This window comes from Hyperolius riggenbachi, chromosome 10 (genome assembly GCF_040937935.1).
Source record: "Hyperolius riggenbachi isolate aHypRig1 chromosome 10, aHypRig1.pri, whole genome shotgun sequence".
NCBI lineage: Eukaryota > Metazoa > Chordata > Amphibia > Anura > Hyperoliidae > Hyperolius > Hyperolius riggenbachi.
Window position 1 is genome coordinate 9,642,032 of NC_090655.1, and position 23,804 is coordinate 9,665,835.

Genomic DNA, 23,804 nt, shown 5'->3' on the forward strand with positions numbered 1-23,804 from the left:
AAAAAGAGTGGGACTGGAGGAGCAGCCTGAGAGCTGATATGAGCGCTGCCATTTTCGGCACTGGACGCTACACAGCGACACGCTCCCAACAAGACAGGTGCTACTGATTGTCCACGAAAGTAGAGAGAAGGCTGTGAAGCTGAGGGGCATCATGATGGAGGCGGACAGCAGAGTTCACTCGGACCAGGTTGCCCGAGGAGTAGCGCTCCTGATTACAAGTCCGCACGGCTGGTAATGGGAGGTGCAGACACAGTGGGGGCCCTGTGGGGCCAGGGGGCACCTTTGCTGGGCCGCAGTGGTGTTGGATGTGGGGCCAGGGGGCACGTTTGCTTGGCCGCAGTGATGGTGGGGCCGGGGGCCACCCCGGCTGGGCCTCAGTGATGGTGGACGTGGGGGCCGGGGGCAGCAGTGGTGGGCAGGCCAGGAGGTTTACCTTGGTGGTGGCAGGATACCAGATGCAGCAGCCACTGCCAGCTCCACTGGGAGGGGGGCAGCATCCCCACCTCTGTGGCTGCGATGGGGCAGCATCAGGCCCTCCATTGATGCGGTGGTGGTGTGGATCCAGGCAGCCCAGAGCGCTCCGAGGTGCATGCAGAGTGGATCCAGGCCACTGCTGCATGCAAGGCTGTCAGCAGCTATGGAGATCCGGAGGTGGCTGCAGGACTCTACTGCTGATGACCGGGCAGCAATGGGGAGAGATCCAGAGAGGCTGCAGCTCGGGCGGAGGAAATCCGGGTCCTCCTTGGCCAGGTCCGCATCGGGCAGAGCATGCCCTGGTCTTCCCTGCAGCGGCGAGAGAGCGGAGGCCAGATCCGGAAACCCAGCGCAGCAAGAGCACGTGGGCGCGATCAGCTGAGCGCCCGATCAGCTGGCCGCCCGCCTCAGACCCGTGCCTCCACGTGTTCCGGGGCAGGCTCCTCGTCAAGGCCCCCCAGGCTGTGTGCCGGCCGGTGATGAAGCTGCCGGCGAACAGCTGCGATGATGGGGCTGCCAGCGAGCAGCAGCAGTGACCCCCGCCCCTCCACCATTCCCCAGAGGGAAAGAAAGAGCAGGTGAGAGGGGAGAAAGGAGAGAAAGGACCGGAGCCCTGTGGCCGCGGCGTCCTGTTACGGCGCCATCTTAGCTTAGCATGCACACACACACACACGCCCATATATAGCACCAACAATTTGCAACTCTCATTATAGCTGTGGTGCGTCCCTCCCCAAAAAATGCCCTCAGACTCAGTATAGGTAGGTAGGTAGCCAGGTATAGGTGGCCTCAGTATAGGATCTCGTGTAGGTGCCCTCAGTGTAGGTAGCCAAGCATAGGTAGTATAGTTGCCCAAGTATAGGTAGCTAGTATAGTTGCCCCCAGTGCAAGTAGCATAGTTGTCCCCATATAGGTAGCATAGTCGCCCCCCAGTGTAGGTAATATAGTTGCCCCATATAGGTAGTATAGTTGCCCCCAGTGTAGTAGCATAGTTGCCCCCAGTGTAGGTAGTATGCCCCCAGTATAGGTAGTATGCCCCCAGTGTAGTAGCATAGCTGCCCCCAGTGTAGGTAGTATGCCCCAGTGTAGGTAGTATGCCCCCAGTGTAGGTGGTATGCCCCCAGTGTAGGTAGGATGCTCCCAGTGTAGCAGCATAGCTGCCCCCAGTGTAGGTAGTATGCCCCCAATATAGGTAGTATGCCCCCAATGTAGGTACTATGCCCCCAGTGTGGTAGCATAGCTGCCCCCAGTGTAAGTAGTATGCCCCAGTGTAGGTAGTATGCCCCCAGTGTAGGTGGTATGCCCCCAATGTAGGTGGTATGCCCCCAATGTAGGTAGTATGCCCCCAATATAGGTAGTATGCCCCCAATATAGGTAGTATTCCCCCTAGTGTAAGTAGTATGCCCCAAATGTAGGTAGTATGCCCCCAGTGTAGGTAGTATGCCCCCAGTGTAGGTAGTATGCCCCCAATCAATCCCCCCCCTTCTGCGGCAGCGGGCCGGGCAGAGACTGACTCGCCTGACTTCCACGCTCCAGTGCCGACGTCACTCTTCTCTCCCCGCCTCCGCTCCATCTGTAGTTAGAGCAGGGCTACAATAAAATGGCCGCCGATTGTCCGCATTTGTGGACATCGGCGACCATGTTCTTGTAGTCCTGCTCTAATTACAGACGGAGAGGACACAGGGAGAGACAACGGGCCGGCAAGGGGCGACAGGGTGCATGCGCTCTTGAGAGCTGGCGCCCTAAGCGACTGCTCGGGTCGCTCATTTCAAAGGCCGGCCCTGCACAGAACCACTCCAGTGCATTATTATTTCACTGTATTCTGATAGTACTATTGTATCTCCAACCCACTGACACCCAGGGCTGTGCATAATGTGATTCCTGCCCATTAGGGTTTAGAACCCGACTTTGTGTCAACTCCGTAATTTTTGGTAGGACTTTTGGCATGGATCCTCCTCTGGCATGCCACAGTCCAGGTGTTAGACACCTTGAAACAATTTTTCCATCACTTTCGTGGCCAGAAACAGTCTTTGTAGGTTTTTAAATTTGCCTTCCCATTAGAGATGTCACGAACATACAAATTTCTGTCCGCGAATGCGAACTTCGCAAAATGTTCGCAACATCTCTAGTTCCCAAAGAGGGGCTGTCTTTCCAAAAAAGGGACAGCTGGGAGCTATGGTTTCTGCCATATCTGCCGGCGTTTATCCTGTGCGACCTGCTGATGTGAGGAAGTATCATTTAAGCGATTCCGGCATTTTCACTCATGTTATTCATCACAATTCAGATTGTGCTTTGGAAACCAACTGGTGTTTTTGCTGTAAGAAGTGGAGCGTGTGTTCTAAAGCAAACATTAGTATTCAGCAAAGTTCATTTCTTCCATCTGCCAGAGGAGTGATTTGTGAGCTCATTAGTCAAGTAATGACCATTGGCCCAGAATCACCCCCACCATAAAGTGAGGGAGCTCTTCATAACCAGATGACAGATAATCTTCAGCAGAGCTTAGCGCAATGTCCTGCCATGTTTAGGATGGAGTAAATGTTCCTGGCTCCGGACTGTAGTGGCCAGAATCATCTCTGTATAAAGAATGCGGTGGTACTAAAGACTTGTAAGCCTACGGGGTCTGCAGGACATGTAGTGCCGTGCATAAGACAGACAAGAAACAGATTCAGGAACAAAAATGTCTTCTCGACTAGCCAAGGTAGATCAAGTCTGATAGCTAACAGAAGTTTACTTTCTTAAAAAACAGAAGGTATTTGTGATAATTCAGGTTGGAGTGAGCTCGAGATGTCTCCCAGGCACCACTGCTGAATATATGCAAATTAACCATTCTACCCTTAGAAGCTAAACACACCTCCAGAACCGCTGGAATGCAATGATGTGTCAGCTTGCTAATAGTACAGTGCCACAATAATCCAACATGCATACAGACTGTTTCATATTGGTTGATCCTCATCAGTGCATGGCATGGATTAATGTGGCTCTGTGGAGTAGGACTTGAATCACCCAGCAAGCTCATTGGTGAACCAGAACTCCCCAATGTAAAGCAGAATTGTGCCTTTTTAAAACAGAAGTTATTTGCGATTATTCAGGCTAGAGTGAGCATATGATGTCTCCCACAATGCATCACTGCTGAATATGCAAATCATCTCTTTGTAGTCTGATAACTATTACTTTTAATGTTATTCCTTCATTGTAAAGAAACTTTCAGATAATATACCACTATATATTACCTAACCCTACCCTCAAACAGTGCCCAACCGTAACTGATACTCACCTTCCATCGGCTTAAAGGATACCCAAGGAGACATGTCACATGATGAGAAATTCCAACTATGAAAGAGGAGCACAAAAGCAGGTCCAGCACCAGTCTCAATGCTTCAGTGAAATTTTTAATCCAACAGGTACAGTGATTACAAGCACATGGAGGTACAAAAGGACGGCCTGACAGCCGTTTCGCAGGTCCCCCTGCTTCGTCAGAGGGGACGAAGCAGGGGGACCTGCGAAACGGCTGTCAGGCCGTCCTTTTGTACCTCCATGTGCTTGTAATCACTGTACCTGTTGGATTAAAAATTTCACTGAAGCATTGAGACTGGTGCTGGACCTGCTTTTCTTCTCAGCAAATACATTGTGAACTCTTCACCAGGTAAAGAGCACAGTCTGCTTGGTATTTAATTCCGACTGCCTATTCCAGCCCTTTCGAGTGCCAGTCACCTTTAGTCTTTATCTACTATATGAAAGAGGAGCTGTTAGGTATAAGGTCTCAGAGAAAATAAACACATATATCAGTAGCTAAAGATTGGCTGTACTTACATTACATATGCATTTCACTGTCCACGTTTGTACTTCACAGAATTTGTATATAGTATATGCAGAGATAGATGCTCCTGACAGCTCATGGCAGGCTCCATGTTTTTCTGTCAAATGTGTCGTCATGTCCTGCCTGCTTCCTGATCACAGATAAGCTCGTACTTGAACAACACAGTGTGCAGTGAATATTAATGAGCCATGTGGCTAGGAACAATAGCTGACTCCTGCAGAGTACTCTGCCCCGAGATTTATCAGTGCTACACGCTGGACTGATTACAAGCTTCTGTAACGTCTCATTAGCAGCCGAGGGGAGGGCCCCAGAATGCTTTGCAGTTTAGTATGCGGCTTGCGTCTTTATGGGTCTATAACAGACTTGCTGATAAGCACACATCAAAGGTAACTGAGATTTTTATCTTCACTAATGGCTTTTGAGCTTCCTTCTAAACTGTTTAACACAGGAGAATAGAGGTTTAAATTAGCTTCTGCAGCCTGACAGTTACTCTTGAAACACTTTCCTAGCAGAAATGGGTTCTGAGAGCAAGAAAGAGATAAAAAGGGGAATTTCTCATCAGTTAGGGTCACACTGTAGTCACTTCCTGTCTGAGTCAGGACTGAGTCAGCCACTTACATACCTGATATTTAACTCTTTCAGGCAGAGAAAGAAAAGAAGGAACACAGCATAGTTATTTGTGTGCTAGGCACTGTACATACACATGTCTATCTCATCATGTCACATGTCACTTCGGGTATCCTTTAATATCCACATGTTTCTGTAGCCAAGTGTGGGGGCGCTCAGCTACAAAAGAGCCAAAACACCTTCATCCAGCATATAGCTGCTAATTAGCATTGAATGGTATCGCAGGTGAGAGGGATATGGAGGCTGCCATATTTATTTCCTGTTAAAGAGGAACTCCAGTGAAAATAATTTAATATAAAAAGGTGCTTAATTTTTACAATAATTATGTATACATGATTTAGTCAGAGTTTGCTCATTGTAAAATCTTTCCTCTCCCAGATTCACATTCTGACATGTATTACATGGTGACATTGTTACTGTGGGCAGATTATGTAGCTGTTCTGGCTTTAACAGACAGCTATAAACAGCCATTTCCTGTGTGTGTCATTGTTACATTGTGGCAGTTTGCCCAGAGTACCGTACGGTACCAGAGCCTCTTGTGGGAGGGGTTTCAGCACAAAATCAGTCATACAGCGCCCCCTGATGGTCTGTTTGTGAAAATCATTATATTTTTCATGTAAAAGTGGGTATCAGCTACTGATTGGGATAAAGTTCAATTCTTGGTCGGAGTTTCTCTTTAAACAATACCAGTTGCCTGGCTGTCCTGCTGATCTCTTTGGCTGCAGTAATGTCTGAATCACACACCTGGAACAAGCATGCAGCTGATCCTGTCACACTTCAGTCAGAGCACCTGATCTGCTGCATGCTTGTTCAGGGTCTATGGTTAAAAGTATTAGAGGCAGAGACTCAGCAGGACAGCCAGATAATGTACATTGTTTAATGCTGTATAACGCCAGTTCCTGAGGGCCAAGGCCCCCGCAGATTTTTGGCACATCTCAAATTAATGGATGGGACTAAATTAGGGAAGGTCTGATTCATCAAGAAAACATTTCATAATTTCTCATCCATCCTAAACAATGGCCTGGATCTGTCCCTCATGCAGGGCCGGTTCAAGTAACAATGGGGCCCTAGGGCAAGATTAGCCTGGGGGCCCCCCCCAACAGACACCACCCTGACCAAAAAGCGTCATCAGAGGCCCTTTGTTGCAGCCAAATTTCCCTCCTGGGCCCCTGAGCTGGCTGCTGACCCTCCCCCAATCATCCCCCAACTTAACAGACTCTGCAGTGTCCCTGGGGAGCAACAGTTCAGATGGGGAGAGACAACTTGGGGGCCCCTACAGGCTCTGGGGCCCTGGGGCAACTGCCTATTTTTTCCTATGGTAGCTCCGGCCCTGCCCTCAAGGACTGGAGTTGAACAGTCCTAGTTTAAAAAGAAATAAATACATCATCCTGAGGACCATCCGGGATTGTATATAAAATGTATAGAGCCATGAGATCACGCTCTACACTCTGTGTACCATGGAGACCAGTTTGAGCACTGTACAATACTTATTCTTCAGATGTCCTCAGAGACAATGGCCTCAATTCACTAAGATCATGCTAGTGATAATAAGGCAAGTGAAAACGTATCACTAAACAGCAATCGTTTTTTTCAGTGTTAATTCACAAGAAGCTTGCCTATTAAGGTGTAGTGATAAGGTTTCATAGTGAGAGTGTTGTGGTATCACTTCAGTTATCCCCTCTGTAGTCATTCTCACATGCAGTAGATAAGGAGGGGAGGAGCACACGCAGACAGCATGTAACCCCACCCCTCCTGCTGCCTCCTCTGCCTGTGTGTGTGTGTAAATTTCTGTGTGTGTATGTATATGCTTGGTGTCTCTGTCGCCCTCCCTCTCTGTGTGCCTGCTGTGTATATTTCTCTCTATACAGGGCCCCCATCTGCAAAGACTAGTAAATAATAAAGCGGACAGCTCAGAATGCTTCACTTTACATTGCAGTCTGTAGTAACACTTCCCTTAACGACAGCTCAGGCCAGGTGATAACTTCTCACACACGTAACACTTGCATTCCTCTCTGTGAATTAACAGCCTGTCTTAAACTTTAGAATTCTGTAGTTATTTTAAGAATTGAAACCATAACTTTAGAAATCTCTCCTTAACTTAAAGACAGAATTCTTAACTTTAGGTTTGCCTGAGGTAAATTGTTTAGTGAATACTACATGCTTTATCACCATGGTGATAACACTAAAAGCAGCTCAGAAACATTATTAAAGACAGGAGATGAACTTAGCGAATTGAGGCCAATATTGTAATAGATTACACTCAGAGTCTCCTTAAGTGAGGCACAGTGAAGGAACTTGGCTTCCGGATTTTGTGAACGACTCTTGTTAGAATTTAAGGTAGTTCCCATCCTAAAAGAGAACACGACATGGGACAAAGGGGAACAGGGTTTGATCCGAGACGACCACACTTTGTTACAACGGTTAAACAAACAGTACACTAAGTTAGAGGTGATCTTAACAAGGTAGAACACAAAAATAAGCAGGTGAGTTCCAGTCTGACCTGGTGGAAAAGGTTTCCGGTGATGTTCCAGGGACACTCGGACTGGGACTCTGCAGTTCAAAAGTTCTTCCTACACCCACTGGTCGTCTGGATGGGGATGACAACTTTAGGCATCATTATCCAGGTGAGGTTGTGTGTTAAAATTACGTAAAATAAATTAACCTGGTCAAGAGATTGGTGCCTCATAAACAATCTCCTGAACCGATATTTTCAAATTAAGGGATATACAGGGTTACGGGTCTAGGTTTAGTAGTACCGGTGATGGAGCTGATTGTATAAAGGCACTCTTTTAGAAGGCACCTGGCACTGCTCCGTTTTGGAACAACCAAACGAGTTTCACTTTTCTGTGGTCATGCAAGTTTGTGAGTGATACGTAAGTGACGCAAATGCTGAGCATGTGGTATAGAGGGACTTAGAAGTAGGGCATCCCCAGAGAGCCTGGTTACAGGAAGACCAAGAGGTCTTGTCCTCTCTCCCAGGGATAACTGCCTAGAGCAGAGAAGTTGTGTGAGCACGAACATCGAAAAGTGAAACATAAAGAAACGAAACCAGGTACTGTGGGGTTCAGAAGCGGGGATCGGCGGATCAAGCCATTTTAGGGGTGATTGTTATAATTTAAGTAGGCCTCAGTTACTTGGCCTGAGTTTTATGTAAAAGGCTTGTCCGCAGTGTATGTCTTTAAAATAAATAGAGTTTTTGTGATTCAGGCAGAGGCATCTCAGGGTCTGCGTGTAGCAGAGGATACACGCAGATACTGAGAACATGTTCCTAAAAGAAGGCCATCGGCCTACTCTGACCTCAACACGTACACCACAGGAACAGTAAACATCGGCCATATTTACTAAATACCAAATTCCTTGTAAGTGGGGCAGAAGCATCATTGAATATTAATCGAGTAGGTGTGTATGATGACACCACGAGGGGGTCCACCAATAGTCTGATCTAGGGGATGGCGAAGATGAGATCACAGTTAACTCTTTCCTAGTCGGTATTAATAGCCGGACGAGCTGAAAAGGGGAGCTCTCTCTCTCTGATTCCTGCTATGCTTCAATACTGACTGGGACATCTAAGTATGTCATTCCTTTCTGTAATCTGATATAATGTATGCTGTACATAGGTAGTCTAGTGTAACGTAGAGTAGGCAAAAATAGACCTGATTGACTCCAGCAGGGAGTTAACCAAGAAGCTGTAACGCCAAGGATTGAAATATGAAGATTGGCTTGGCTAGGGTGTGATGAACTGTATCTAACTGTATATCTGTTTCATGAATAAACTCCTTAAACGTTGAAGAAGCCTGAGAAAGTCTATCTCCTGCTTGCTGTGTGAGAGTCAAGTTATCTCACAGTCTGTGAGACGCAACTGTAAGAAGTTGCTGGTGCCGGAGCAAAAGGTGGTTATTACAACTCTCATATGTCAAGCAGATACAGCTACGTACCCCTCAAGCAGCCCGATGACGTTCTTCTTTGGCCGGCCAATATTTGGTCCGTAGAGATTTGATCTGGAGTAGGTCCGGATAGACTGGAGAAGCTTCTTCAGCTGGACATAGTCCTTCCCCAGCTGTGTGCCGTTAATGGCTCTGTTATTCAGCGTTCTGTAATTGTTGGGTTCTGTAGGAGGAACAGGATATGGTCATGTGGGTGTCACACGAGAACTACCTTTCTAAGGTATCACAACTTTATGTCATTCAGCAATATATGGCAGGTCCACCAACTAGGGATGGTTAATGACAGGAGTATAATTTTTAGTTGATGCAAATGTAGAAATAGAATGAGGTTAGCTTTGCATGTTATGGTTAGATGGTTAAGTTTAGTCATTAGTCAGGGGAGGGTTAGGTCTCAGGAAAGGATTAAAGTCAAGGCACCAGATTATGGTTAGGTGTGATGAGACAGGCTATACTGCCTTGTTTAATTCATACCCAACCACTTTAGCCACAGCTACAGTATATCTACATCCTCTGTGACTTCATCCAAGCCACGAGGACGTAGATATAAATCTTGTAGCTGAAGCACAGCTGTGCACAGTTGGGCATTGCTTCTGTGCACACCTCCAGCACTATCTGCTGCACCTCTACTTGCTGAAAGGGAATATATGTTCCCCAAGCCAATAAGATTGATTTTTAGACTGGAATTGGTAAAACTGAGAAATAATGTGTTTTGTTTTCTTTTTCTATTTGTTTCCTCTTTTTCCCTTTAAAATGCATAGAGAAAAAAATTGTCCTTGGGGAAAAAAATGCCATACAATGAAAGTCTAGTTTGTTTTGAAAAAAAACAAAAACAATATAAATTTCATTTAGTGTTATTGCTGATTAAATAGGGACATGACGTCCTCTTGGTCCCCTCCGTGATCCCGCTGGCGGCCCCGTTAGTGCGGTGACTTTGACCAAAGTTGTCCGCAACTGCGCATGTGCAGCAAGGCCGCACTCCCAGCTCGAGCGGTTCTCGAAACACTGAAGCATGCATGCGCAGGAGGCTTATCACAACGTGCGCATGATCGAGCCGGGGGCATGCGCAGTTATGGACGACTCCAGACGAAATCACAGCACTAACAGGGCTGGCAACAGGACCACGGAGGGGACCCAGAGGACGCCGAGGGATCTCGCAGGCTACGGGGGGCTGGAGGAAGCCCCAGGTAATTGCTGATTTTGATTTTAGGACTCTACTTAGGGTCCCTTTAAAGAGGAACTGTAGCAAAAATAACACAATGAATAAAATTGCCAGCACACTGTACACAAAAGAAGAAGACACATGGAAGGTTCATGAAATGCTACTAAATCCACCTTGCATGCAGGTTTCATGCAAACTGCAGTGTTCTCCCCATAAATTTTTTCCAACCGGGTGGCATGAAAAAGTAGCTGGGTGGGGCGAGATGAGGGAATGCAGGCCGGTGCTTCTGTGCGCAGCTCTGCTTACAGAATGGGAGGAGGTGAGCTGATGACAGCCGGGTGCTCACCAAAACTAGCCGGGCGGAGCACCCGGCTAAGAGAGCCTGGGGAGAACACTGAACTGTCTTGGAACTGGACCAATCAAATTTATTTCATTTGGCCCAATTTCAAGCTGCATAGAATTTGCATTAAGTTTGCATACCAATAATATTGGTACAAGTGTCCCCTTAATGTCACCTCTGTTCCCTCAGTGTCCCCCTCTCTGAGCCACCTCTGCCCCCCACTGTTATTCTGCTTCCCGCCGCTTAGTTCGTACACTCCAAGGTTTCTGCTGTAATGTAGGGATTGACGGAACTGTACTTGGGCATCTATCATTCTTCCTGGTTCAGGTATCACATGATCACACCTGCTATGCCCGCCCACCAGCTACATTCAGAGAGAAGAGGAAGCAAGCTGCACATCAGTGAGAGGTACATCAGGCCAATGAAGCCGGTATTATTCCCAGCACTTTTCTTCTATACACGGTTTATATTTACTCATCCTAATTGCTATCACCTTGTCCAATTGAGGCTTCGGTTGGACCTTCAAATGCTGCGACTGTTGGTTGCAAAGATCTCCCAGGAACAGTTAAGACACCAACGAGGTGTGTCTCCTGCCTTATTGTAACCTCACCCTATGAAAATAAACTGCAAGACGTGAAGATGGATGTTGCCTTCAGAAAGGAGAGGAGATTCGCAGGAACAGGTGTCTCCAGTCCGCCATTGAACAACACAATGGTTATTTTTCTTGGTCTGCAGCCCCAATACTTCATTCACATAAAGGCCAAGGAGCAGAATGAATAACGCTTTCCCTGCTAACCTATCCTGCCCTGATGGTGTGAAGCAAAACAACCTGACAAGAGGGAAGGTGATGTTTCGAGGAGTCTGCTCATTTACGCGGCCCTGGAAAGGAGCGGGGAACGCGATCTGGGAGAAATAACGCTGCTTCTCAGGATTTAAAGATCAGCTGTCTCCCGTGTATGTGTTACACAAGTCGAGGAAACATTTGGGGCCATCATGGAAACAAACACACCTCGGTTTGGTTTGGAAAACGTTGCGTTGCCGGATGTTGGGAAATCTGTGTGTGCGATCTGTACTGTGATGGAAAGTGTTGGACAGGGAATAGGTAAAACCGAGTGTTATACGGTATTACACGGCCCTGTTCTAGAACCATATCCTTCTTCTCCTCCGCTTCCAGAGACTGACTGCCAGCATCTGATCTCCAACACAACGGGGAGGACTGGCTAGGGCTGGAGATCTGCTCAGGTTCACAGCTAAACAAACAAGGAATACTGCAATTATTCCAGGCTTTTTACTCCTGCTGTATCTGCTGGTCCTAGATAAAATGGGGCCCTAGGCTAAAGTTACCATGGGGCCACCTGACACCCCCCCTCCCCATACTAGGGGGAGGACTGGCTAGGGATGGAGATCTGCTCAGGTTCACAGCTAAGCAAACAATTAATATTGCAATTATTCTGGGCTTAGGGCTGGGTTTAGGTAAAATGTGGCCCTGGGCAAAAATTATCATTGGGCCACCTGACCCCTCCCCAATACAGCGGCAGTAGGTGCACCTAAAACTATGGTATACCTTAAAAAGTCATTTTTATAAGGAGGAGGATAGATACAATTGTTTATTTCATCCGTTAGTTTTCACCTCAGACGTCCTTTAAAGGATACCACAACTGACATGTGGCATAATGAGCTAGACATGGGTATGTACAGTGCCTAGCACACAAATAACTATGCTGTGTTCCTTTTTTTCTTTCTCTGCCTGAAAGAGTTAAATATCAGGTATGTAAGTGGCTGACTCAGTCCTGACTCAGACAGGAAGTGACTACAGTGTGACCCTTACTGATAAGTAATTTCCCCCTTTTTTATCTCTTTATTGCTCTCAGAAGCCATTTTCTTCTAGGAAAGTGTTTTATAGTTGGAATTTCTTATCAGTGAAGGTCACACTGTAGTCACTTCCTGTCTGAGTCAGGACTGAGTCAGCCACTTACATGCCTGATATTTACCTCTTCAGGCAGAGAAAGAAAAAAAGGAACACAGCATAGTTATTTGTGTGCTAGGCACTGTACATACCCATGTCTATCTCATTATGCCACATGTCAGTTGTGGTATCCTTTAAATCACTCAACATAATTAGGCAGAACCCTCTCTAAATCCACAAACACAATGATGTGTCTTTATAGTACCTGTGCCCAGAATACAATATTGCTACGTGTATTATGCATGAAGGAATAAACCTTATCCCTAAATATGCTGTCCTTTCAGTCACTGCAATCTATCCAATCTATCCATATCCGTCAGCTTCTCTAATTTCCAGTGAGAATACTGCACTGTCTGGCGCCCCCTGCTGTGCTGAGATCTCATCCATGCTTGGTGTATGGGACCTGGGGCTTGAGTACAGCTATGGTAACAACTTACAGAACAGTCTATTGCCTTCCTAAAACAGAAGGTATTTGCAATAATTCAGGTTGGAGTGATAAAGAGGAAAAACCGAGAGCCCGGTATAGTGTAGTATGTATTGGATTAGGTTGAGAATATTGACAAGTAAGTATTATACTCACAAACAAGGGTTGCCATCCAGGCAACCACTATATAAGCAGATGGGGAGATTAGACCTGTCCCCACTCAGGAATAAGATGTCGCTCTCTGTGAGGGAAGAAAAGGGTGCAACACCCTTCCACCAAGGGTGGAGAACTTGATATAGCGATGTACAGAGGCGCCAATAGGATAAAACACGATAAAAGGTTTAAAAAATTCAGGTGGTGGTGGCGGACCAACCAACCCAAAACAGACTCGATGCTGTTGCTTAAATCAAACACAATTTATTCACATACTCCAAAAAGTATGTGGAGTATGTGAATAAATTGTGTTTGATTTAAGCAACAGCATCGAGTCTGTTTTGGGTTGGTTGGTCCGCCACCACCACCTGAATTTTTTAAACCTTTTATCGTGTTTTATCCTATTGGCGCCTCTGTACATCGCTATATCAGGTTGGAGTGAGCATATGATGTCTCCCACAATCCATCACTGCTGAATATGGAAATTATCTTTTGTTGTCCCTATAAGCTAGCCACACCTCCAGAATCACTGAAATGCAATGATGGTACATCGTTTTTTTTGGTTTGAAAAAAGACAAACGTCCATTGAGTTCAACCAGAAAACAAAGTATTACAAGGCATGGTCCAATTAGGTCCAAAAGGGAAAAAATTCCTTCCCGACTCCAGATGGCAATCAGATAAAATCCCTGGATCAACACTACTGGGCAAGTAATTATAGCCATGGATGTCTTTCAACGCCAGGAAAGCATCTAAGCCCCCTTTACATGTGTCAGCTTGTTAATAATATCTGGATAATTGTGAATACCTTCTGTTTTAAGAAGGCAAACTTTTGTTTTGTAGAGTAGACAGAAGCATTCTCGGGAGGTTGTTATTGCTTTCTGTGCATCTTTATGGTCATTAGAGAGAAATAAACTGAAACATCACGTGATCTTCAGCGACAAATAATGAAGGGACAAAACATGTCCTGCTTTGTCACTATAAGCCACCTACACTAATAGGAAATATTAGAGGGCGTGCTCTCTCTAAGCTCCGCCTCTCCATTCCCCACAGCTGCTAAATATGCTTTCCCCCCAAAACTTAAAACCCCTCTTGCTAATTTCAGAAACTTTTTGTTTTAATTGAAACAACTCCTATTGGGGTAATAATGATATGTTTCGGCTGGGCATTAAAGTTTGTAAAAACGTGGTCTACGGTAGTTACTGAACATAGACCACATACAATTATTGACATTTGTATTTCTCTTCTTAGTCTCAGTTGATTGCATGCAAATATGAATTCAATTAAAAAAAAGTTTGGAAACATTATTTATGTAAGAGGCGTAAAAGAGGAACTTTACTTAATGTAACTAAATGATTCAAATTAATATATTTTTTTAACAAATTATTATTTAGTCAGTGTTCACCCAATGTAAAATATTTCCTCTCCCTGATTTACTCTCTTAAAGAGGAACTCCAGTGAAAATAATGTAATAAAAAAAAGTGCTTCGTTTTTACAATAATTATGTATAAATGATTTAGTCAGTGTTTGCCCATTGTAAAATCTTTTAAATCCATGATTTATATTTTGACATTTATTACATGGTGACATGTTTACTGCTGGCAGGTGATGTAGCTGCTGCTTGCTGTTTTGGCAGTTGGAGACAGCTGTAAACAGCTATTTCCCATAATGCAACAGGGTTTACAGACAGGAAACTGCCAAGAGTACTTACTCAGAATTTTTTTGTGGGAGGGGTTTCACCACAATACCAGTCATACAGCGCCCCCTGATGGTCTGTTTGTGAAAAGGAATAGATTTCTCATGTAAAAGGGAGTATCAGCTACTGATTGGGATAAAGTTCAATTCTTGGTTGGAGTTTCTCTTTAAATTCATCACTGGTGGTGACATATTTAGTACTGGCAGTGGCAGTGCTCTGGGAGGAGAATTCCACATAGCAGTGGGAGGGCGGTCCTACATACCAGAGTTTAGCCTGTCTAATCCCCGTCATCTGTGACTAATCACAACTGTAAACTGTATCAGCTCAGGAATCTCATCTGCCTCAGCAGAGCAGCTACTTTGCAAACACAGGATGCTAACCCTATGTCTGCTTCCATGAAAGCAGAAAGTAGACAAACTGCAGATTTATTGCAGGATTTCGATCAGTTGTAACAAAGAAATGTTTTTCTTTAAACATTATTATGCTATTGCTTATCTTTTAGAACAGAGAGGAAGTTCTGAGTTCAGGCCTGCTGTAACAGAGTAGATTTTCGGATGTGGCTGTTCTCAGTGTCTGTATGTCAGAGGTATGGGAGTGATGCTATCAGTAACAGAGCGCGTCTCAGTGCTGGCTTCATGCAAGGAAAGTCTCTCTTTACTCACCATTCCCCAATTCCCAGGAAATGTTGTACTTCTTGCTGGCGCTGTATTTCAGTAAGCTGAGCACGCTGGAGCTGTTCCACGAATTATCTGCGTTTCGCCGCAGAGCATTGAGTCCAAAAATCAGATGAAGTCCAGAGCAGTCCACGAAGTTGTAGAGTTTGTCAAGAGACCTGGCTGGGAGGAAACACAAAGCTTGTAACACACCAGCAGTAACAGCACAAGCCCAGCAGTAATTCAGCAGACATGGTATGCCCTGGTCCCTGCACTGGCCAGTCTCCTGCAGCTGCAGGATCTACAGGGCCGGATTTATATATAGTACCGCCCAAGGCCCGCTGTCACCAACCCTGCTGACCACCTACCCCGCTCCTGCGCTTTCCTCGTCTTGTACTGTTCCCATCCGTCCTGAAATGTCCTTCACTGCCGTGGACCGGGTCTGTGAACGCTGCCATTTACATGTTTGGCCGTCTGACTGCCTGAGTGTGTGTAATAAAATGCGGAAAAGCCGCTGCGCGGACTGGCAGCGAGGCAGCTGATTCTGCGTCCAGCTCGGCGGTTTGCACGCAGCAGCGTGCGTCTGGTGTGGCTGGGTCTGTTAGTGCACACAGGTTGAGGAATACGCGCGCGCGCGCTGAGAGGCAGAACCTTTATGACAAACGAGGAGGGATCAGCTGACCAGGTTGGTCAGCTGATCTCAGAGCGAGTGGCTATTGGTTGATCAGCGATGGGTGGTGCCGGGGAGCGCCGCTCTATATATAGTTATTGCTGGTCAGTCTCAAGTTGTCTGCCGTTGCGAACACTTACGTGAAAGCACTCAGACCATAGTCAGATCCCACAGTGTGTTAGAACCAGGAGGACCTGGGAATTCACACTGAGCCAGATTACTTCTGTATTACTATTGTGTTATACTTTAGACTAGTTCCAGGGTGTTGAGACCACGGATCTCACACCCAAGACTAGGGATACTGTGTTATTATTGTGTTATACTTCAGACTAGTTCCAGGGTGTTGAGACCACAGACCTCACACCCAAGACTAGGGATACTGTGTACCATCGTATTATACTTCAGACTAGTTCCAGGGTGTTGAGACCACGGACCTCACACCCAAGACTAGGGATACTGTGTTATCATTGTGTTATACTTCAGACTAGTTCCAGGGTGTTGAGACCACAGACCTCACACCCAAGACTAGGCATTGTTTGATATCTGTTATGACCTATTGCATTCCTGACTATCCTTCTGCTTTCTGATTCTATACATACGCATATCTGATTACCTGTTGCCAACCCTGCCTGTCTCTGGTTACCGAATCAGCCTTCTGTCTCTGTACCTTATCTGTCTGTGTGTTGCCGACCTAGCCTGCCCGTCCTTGAGAGCTATCCCTCTCCATTGAGAGATTAGTCTCCAGACCTGCTTGTGACGCCCACCTTCTAGGTGTCACTCAGCCACAGGGCCTTCTTGCTATTCAGCCTGGGGCTCCACCCCTTTGGATGTCTCAGGCTGCTGAAAGGTCTTTGCACTTCCCAGAGGGAGGTATTTCCCATACTGCCAAGGACCACCTGCTCCTCGGGTGGTCCCACTCAAAGTCATTACTGTTACACCAAACACTCACACTATATAGGTGTCCAGAGGTTAGTTATACTTGTATTATTGGTGATTCTGCAGATCATCAATAATGCGGTATATATCTGTATTCTTGGTGATACTGCAGATCACCAATAATCAGATTCTCTCTGTGTGCTGACACCGATCGTTACAGTGTGCAAGCAGCTGCCCACCCCTCCGCCCCTTGCTTCCTGGTGCCCTAGGCCATGGCAAATCCCACCATGCAGGATGTTAGGTTCCAAAATAGTTTGCATGCAAAAAAAATGAAATACTAGACCCCTCCACGGCAGTGAGGTCATCCTATTGGAAGGGACCCTAACCTCTATTTTAAACAACCAGAAAACGAAATGCTGACATTCATTTGACCTGGGAGCAGCTAGGGTGCAGCTTGGGCCCCGCACACCCTCCCAGGTATTTGAAAAGTTAAACTTACATTTTTGTACACAGTAGGGAAAAATGGCAGCAATAGGATGACCTCACTGCAGTGGAAGGGTCTAGTACTGTTTTTTTTTGTATGCAAATGGTTTTGGAAGCTAACATCCTCAATAAGTGTAAATTGTAGCACCTGATTTAGATGCGATTGGGTGGATTTATGCCTTTAAAGCAGCAGGGGAAAAAAATACTTGTTCTTCTTACATAACATATGTATTGTAATGTCCACATTTTGATTTGAGTGAATTTTATATAGTAAATAAATAGAATTCTGTTTCAGGCATTTGCTATCTTAATTTCCTCTGGCTAAAGCCAATACTGATGTAATTTCTCCCTTAATTTTTTTTCTCAGAGAAACTGCACTGTCATAAAAACACGTGAGAACAGCATAGATCACATTTCAGCAGCTCACTAAACTGCCCTCAGCCAATCAGTGAGGAGCAGGAAGGCGGGAGGGGCGATGGCAAGCTTCCTTTTCATCTCTAATGGAACAAATAGAGCCAGGCTGACTGAGATAAGATTCATTACAGCAGAAACATTTCTGATTATATTGGAATGCTTGCCATACAGGGTCAGGTTGCAGGCTGAATATTAAACACAGACCAGTGGGTAACTGGAATTCGATTTTGTGGCTTACAATCCCTCTTTAAGAGGCTTTGCACACCTTTTTCCTGTTAAAGTGGATCAGAGATGAACTTTTACTCATTGCATAATTGTGTTCCTTTCCTATTGTTTATAGGGCATTCCTCAAGCCAAATACTTTTTTGTTTTAATACTCTAATTCCCTATAAACTAAACAAGCCACGCCCACAGTTTTTCAGAGAGCCTTGGCAGTAGCAAGGGCTCATGGGAGCTCAGTCTGGGCAGGAGGAGAAGGAGGTGTTACTAGCCAGAGATTTCAGAGGCAGAGGGGGGGAGGGAGGAGGTGGGATTAGGTTTTTTTTTTTCAGTCTGAGTGCTGAAGATACAGATAAGCCTGCCTCTGAGTAATGTTTACAAACAACATGGCTGCTGTCATTGTATCACAGGAAGAAATAATCATATTCTAAAAGGGCTGGAACCCACAGGAGCGCTTTTGGCAGCGTTTTGGCAGCACTGCGATACGCTAGCAGTTTGCCAAAACGCTGGGCTAATGTTAATGGATGGGGCAACTTCCACAGGAGCGTTTGCGTTTCCCAGAAACGCAAACGCAGGACCTGCAGCATTTTGGGAGCGTTAGCGCTTCAATGTAAAGTATTGAAACGCTAGCAGAAACGCTCAGCAAAACCTAAACTGAGCGGTTTTGCTAGCGTTTTGCGGTTCAGCACACTGTAACAAAATTAAAAATAATTCACAGGACCAATCAGGATAAAAACGCAAAACGCAAAACGCTAGGCACCCGCTGGGGAAAAAAATACAATGTTGCAAAACACAACCCAAAACGCGCATGAATCCGCTTGCAAACCGCTCAGACAAAACGCTAGCGGTTGCGTTTTGCGTTTGCGGTTTTCAGTGGGTTCCAGGCCTTAAAGCTGTTTGCAGCTAGATTTGCTGTGCAATAAGCAGAACATGGCTGCTGTATCACAGGAAGAAATAATCATATACTGTTGAAGCTGTTTGCAGCTAGATTTGCTGTGTAAACTATCTAAACTTTAGATAAGAGATATAGACAAGTTACTTGTTATAGTTAGTTTTTCATCTCGGATCCACTTTAAGTCATTCAATGTGCTGCTATGTATCCCTACTGTGTACAAAGAATATGTAAGTTTAACTTTTCTATTGTGTTTGTTATTGACTGTCATTATTAATTGTATCAGATCAATGGTGTGGTCAATCGTTTAGGAGAATGTACCCTTAATGGGCAGCTTTACAACTGGACGATAAGCAGGCGGCATCAGTAAGACTAGCTGGTGGTAACAGCTGTAACAGCTGTGCCGCGCCCCTTCAGACGTGAACACACTGAGCAGAAACGCTAGCGTCGCGGAAAATGCTGCGTTTTTGCTGCTAATGCAAGTCAATGGGCCGCATAAAAAAAAGCATATAAAAAACATTTTGTATGCATATTCAAACATGCGTTTTTTAAAACGTTGGTTTTGTTGCATCATTTTCAAAAACGCATCAAAAACGCACATAATGAAAGTCAATGGGAACGCAATGTATTGCGTTTTTCATGTGGGTTTTTTTTTTATAGTTTTGTGATGTACTTCCGCTTCCTGTTGTCTTCCTATTGATTTGCATCAAACGCAATATAAAATATGTTTTTTGTATATGCGAACTGCAAATACATAAAAATGCACGCAAAACGATTGAAAAACGCATATGCAGAAAAAACCACCAACGCAATTGCACCAAAAAACGCACACAGAAAAAAAACCCAGAGGTGCTAACGTGCTACTAACGGAATTCTGTCTGTCCCCACTTTACTGCCTGATGAAGCGGGCTGTGCCTGCGAAACGCGTTGCATCTTTGGGGTACCAGTAAATAAATGTTTATACTTATTCAGACAGTTTTTCGTGTCTGCTTTCCGGAGGTAAGTCCACCGCTACCTCCTAGCGATTTTTGAAATTGGTATCAGTTTTTATCCTGCTGGCGCCTCCGTTCTCCTGCTACAGAAAAAACCCCGCACATGACAGAAGACTCACCCTTCCATGCACAGCCATGTGTGCACCCAGCCTCAGGCGTTTCTTCCCAGCCTACGCTGCAATGCCGGAAACGGCCTCCTAGCCAATGCATCCCCCCCTCACGTTACCATATGAGAGATACTCGCCGCTCCGAGGGCCATTTTATGGTTTTTCTGTGAAAAATGAGATATTATTTAATGGGGTCTCATCTCCCTTATCTTTCCCAAACAAGGCCTGACTGTCATCTGGCTTCCATCTCCTCCAGGCTGCGGACACCTGAGACATTAAAGGACCGTGCGAACATCAATATAGCGGCTGATAGAGTCCAGCGCTGCCTTTATCACCACTTACACCATCTCCGAAGCATCACAAGTGGACATAAATTATGGCTCTATGATACTGTAAAAATTTACACTTACTGTCTGCATAAGCACTTTAGAGGCGTGCGATAGATAAAATGCTCCCCGCGTTTGGCAGACAGGAAGAGGGCGAGACATCGACTGCTTCGCATCACCTTAAACATTCTATAGAGACAACGTAAACAGACATTGGGGCCTATTTGCAGCGACTGGTAACCTTAAGCTTTCTGGTTCTCTGCCCAGTTTCGCTGTTAAGCTGCATCTGGGATTTCTCCAGTTTTTTTCTAAATTTGACGTAGAAAAGGGGCAATGTACAATAACAAAATGCTCAAAATAAGAGAAACGCCAGAAGATTCACAGAGAGAATGGCACATACATACAAAGAAGGCGCCTGGAAATGTAGGCAAACATTAATGCCGATAGAAAAATATTGGTATTTAATACCAATATTTTACTATGGCCAAGATTATTCTCACGCAGAACTCTCCCCCCAAACGCCAAACCTTTAACACCTCCCCCTTGCACACTCTACCTGCCCGATGCCTCACCCTAACCCCCCCCCCCCACACACACACACACACACTACCTGCCTAATGTCTAAACCTAAACCCCTCCCCTGTACACACTACCTGCCTGATGCCTAACCCTAACCCCCCCCCCCACACACACACACACACACTCTAACTGCCCGATGCCTCACCCTAACCCCTCCCCCCCTCTCCACACACACACACACACACACTCTACCTGCCCAATGCCTAACCCCCTCCCTCTGCACAAAATACCTGCCTGACGCCTAACCACCACCCCCCCCCCCCCCACACACACACACACTGCCTCACGCCTAACCCTTACACCCCCCTCCTCACATACACTGGTGATGAGCAGAATTACGCCTGCGCGTAATTATGCATCATAATTCAGAATTACACATCATAATTGTATTGATACATTTTTGGGAAAATTGTAATTAGTTTCGTTCGTAATTGTGAGCATTAGTAATCCCCAATCCCCCGATTGCGAAAATGTATGCGTAATTAGCTAATTACGATCATCACTGCCACACACACCACCTCCCTTAGGCCTTCTTTCCACGGACCACTGATAGGCAGTGAAATGCCTCTCAAACTCTCACAACTGCTCACTGCTGCCTGGTAACTGCTCACTGCTGCCTGGTAACTGCTCACTGCTGCCTGGTAACTGCTCACTGCTGCCTGGTAACTGCTCCTTGCTGTCTGGTAACTGCTCACTGCTGCCTGGTAACTGCTCATTGCTGTCTGGTAACTGCTCACTGCTGTCTGGTAACTGCTCATTGCTGTCTGGTAACTGCTCACTGCTGCCTGGTAACTGCTCACTGCTGCCTGGTAACTGCTCCTTGCTGCATGATAACTGCTCGTTGCTGCCTGGAAACTGCTTGTTGCTGCATGATAACTGCTTACTTCTGCCTGATAACTGCTTGTTGCTGCATGATAACTGCTCGCTGCTGCCTGGTAACTGCTTGTTGCTGCCTGGTAACTGCTTTTTGCTGCCTGGTAACTGCTTGTTGCTGCCTGATAACTGCTCGCTGCTGCCTGGTAACTGCTCGCTGCTGCCTGGTAACTGCTCACTGCTGCCTGGTAACTGCTCACTGCTGCCTGGTAACTGCTCACTGCTGCCTGGTAACTGCTCCTTGCTGCATGATAACTGCTCGTTGCTGCCTGGAAACTGCTTGTTGCTGCATGATAACTGCTTACTTCTGCCTGATAACTGCTTGTTGCTGCATGATAACTGCTCGCTGCTGCCTGGTAACTGCTCGCTGCTGCCTGGTAACTGCTCACTGCTGCCTGGTAACTGCTCACTGCTGCCTGGTAACTGCTCGCTGCTGCCTGTTAACTTGCTCGCTGCTGCCTGTTAACTGCTCACTGCTGCCTGGTAACTGCTCACTGCTGCCTGGTAACTGCTCACTGCTGCCTGGTAACTGCTCACTGCTGCCTGGTAACTGCTCGCTGCTGCATGACAACTGCTCACTGCTGCCTGGTAACTGCTCGCTGCTGCCTGGTAACTGCTCGCTGCTGCATGATAACTGCTTACTGCTGCCTGGTAACTGTTCACTGCTGTATGATAACTGCTTACTTCTGCCTGGTAACTGCTTGCTGAGCACACAGTTCAACAGTTCGTGGAAAGGAGGCCTAATACCTAAAGGCACATACACATGCCTTTTTTTTCAAACTGTGGGTCGTCAGACCCGCCCGCAGGGCAGCCGTTCTGACAACAGCTGTAGTGAGTACAAGCTGACTGATAAGACTGGTGTTGACTGATCCGCCGAGTCAGAACGATGACCCGTAGTTTGACCGCGTGTGTGCGCATCTTGACCCTAACTCCCCAAAGTTCCTGCTACCCTCACCGACCTACCCCGCTGCTGCCTACGCCTGGAGGAGGAAATAAAACAAAGATGCAAGTTCTCGGGTTCTGCCAAAGAAATATCGGCATTGAGCTGTAAATTGGGTGCCAGATAAATAGCTGTCGCTATACCAACACCCGCTATTTACCGGAAGCCGAAATTCCCACTCCAGCATTTGAATACCCATCAAATACATTGACGCCAATGGCGGCCCCCAATTAGTCCACTTGCCCCATGCGCCCAGCTTTACTGCTTGGGAGAATGGCAGCTCCGTGGAGAAGCAGCGACACCAGCCTGAGCAGCATCTCCTCCACAGATCCCCTGCGCTGGGAGTAACGCTTTATTGCCAGAATTACACGGCTGCAATTTATCTGCGACACCCTTTGGCAAGAAAGCAGTTGGAAAGTTTTCATAAACTAGTGAAATCGGTCTGCTTAAAATGATTTTTATTGGATTGTTTTTCACAACTTCAGATTGTGCAAAACCTTCAGTACCAAATCTTCAAAGGGATTATGGCTCAACTTGAAGTAAAAGTAAAAAGAAACGCCATTTAAAGGGTTACTCCACCTTAATGACTAATCAGTGCCACAGTAGTCATTGGTTTGTAATATGATATTACACTATAACAATGGTAGAGATTAGATTGTGAGCTCCTCTGAGGACAGTCAGTGACATGACTATGTACTCTGTAATGTGCTGCAGAAGATGTCAGTGCTATATAAATACATAATAATAATATGGTAGGACATTAGACTATGACTATGGTAGGATTAGAGTGTGAGCTCCTCTGAGGACAGTCAGTGACATGACTATGTACTCTGTAATGTGCTGCAGAAGATGTCAGTGCTATATAAATACATAATAATAATATGGTAGGACATTAGACTATGACTATGGTAGGATTAGAGTGTGAGTCCCTCTGAGGACAGTCAGTGACATGTCTATGTACTCTGTAATGTGCTGTAGAAGGTGTCAGTGCTATATAAATACATAATAATAATATGGTAGGACATTAGACTATGACTATGGTAGGATTAGACTGTGAGCTCCTCTGAGGACAGTCAGTGACATGACTATATACTCTGTAATGTGCTGCAGAAGATGTCAGTGCTATATAAATACATAATAATATGGTAGGACATTAGACTATGACTATGGTGGGATTAGAGTGTGA

The 23,804-nt window shown here is 45.9% G+C and overlaps 1 protein-coding gene across 1 annotated transcript in view; it reads right to left on the reverse strand.

Moving 5' to 3' along the window:
* The window catches only part of HPSE2 (heparanase 2 (inactive)), a 419,309-nt gene that overhangs the window by 154,848 nt on the left and 240,657 nt on the right, over positions 1 to 23,804 (reverse strand). The window contains exons 4-5 of the mRNA XM_068257797.1: positions 15,257 to 15,430; positions 8,851 to 9,022 (exon numbers count right to left, since the gene is read on the reverse strand). Coding sequence (XP_068113898.1) covers positions 8,851 to 9,022; positions 15,257 to 15,430 — 346 coding nt within the window. The remainder of the gene's footprint in view (positions 1 to 8,850; positions 9,023 to 15,256; positions 15,431 to 23,804) is intronic.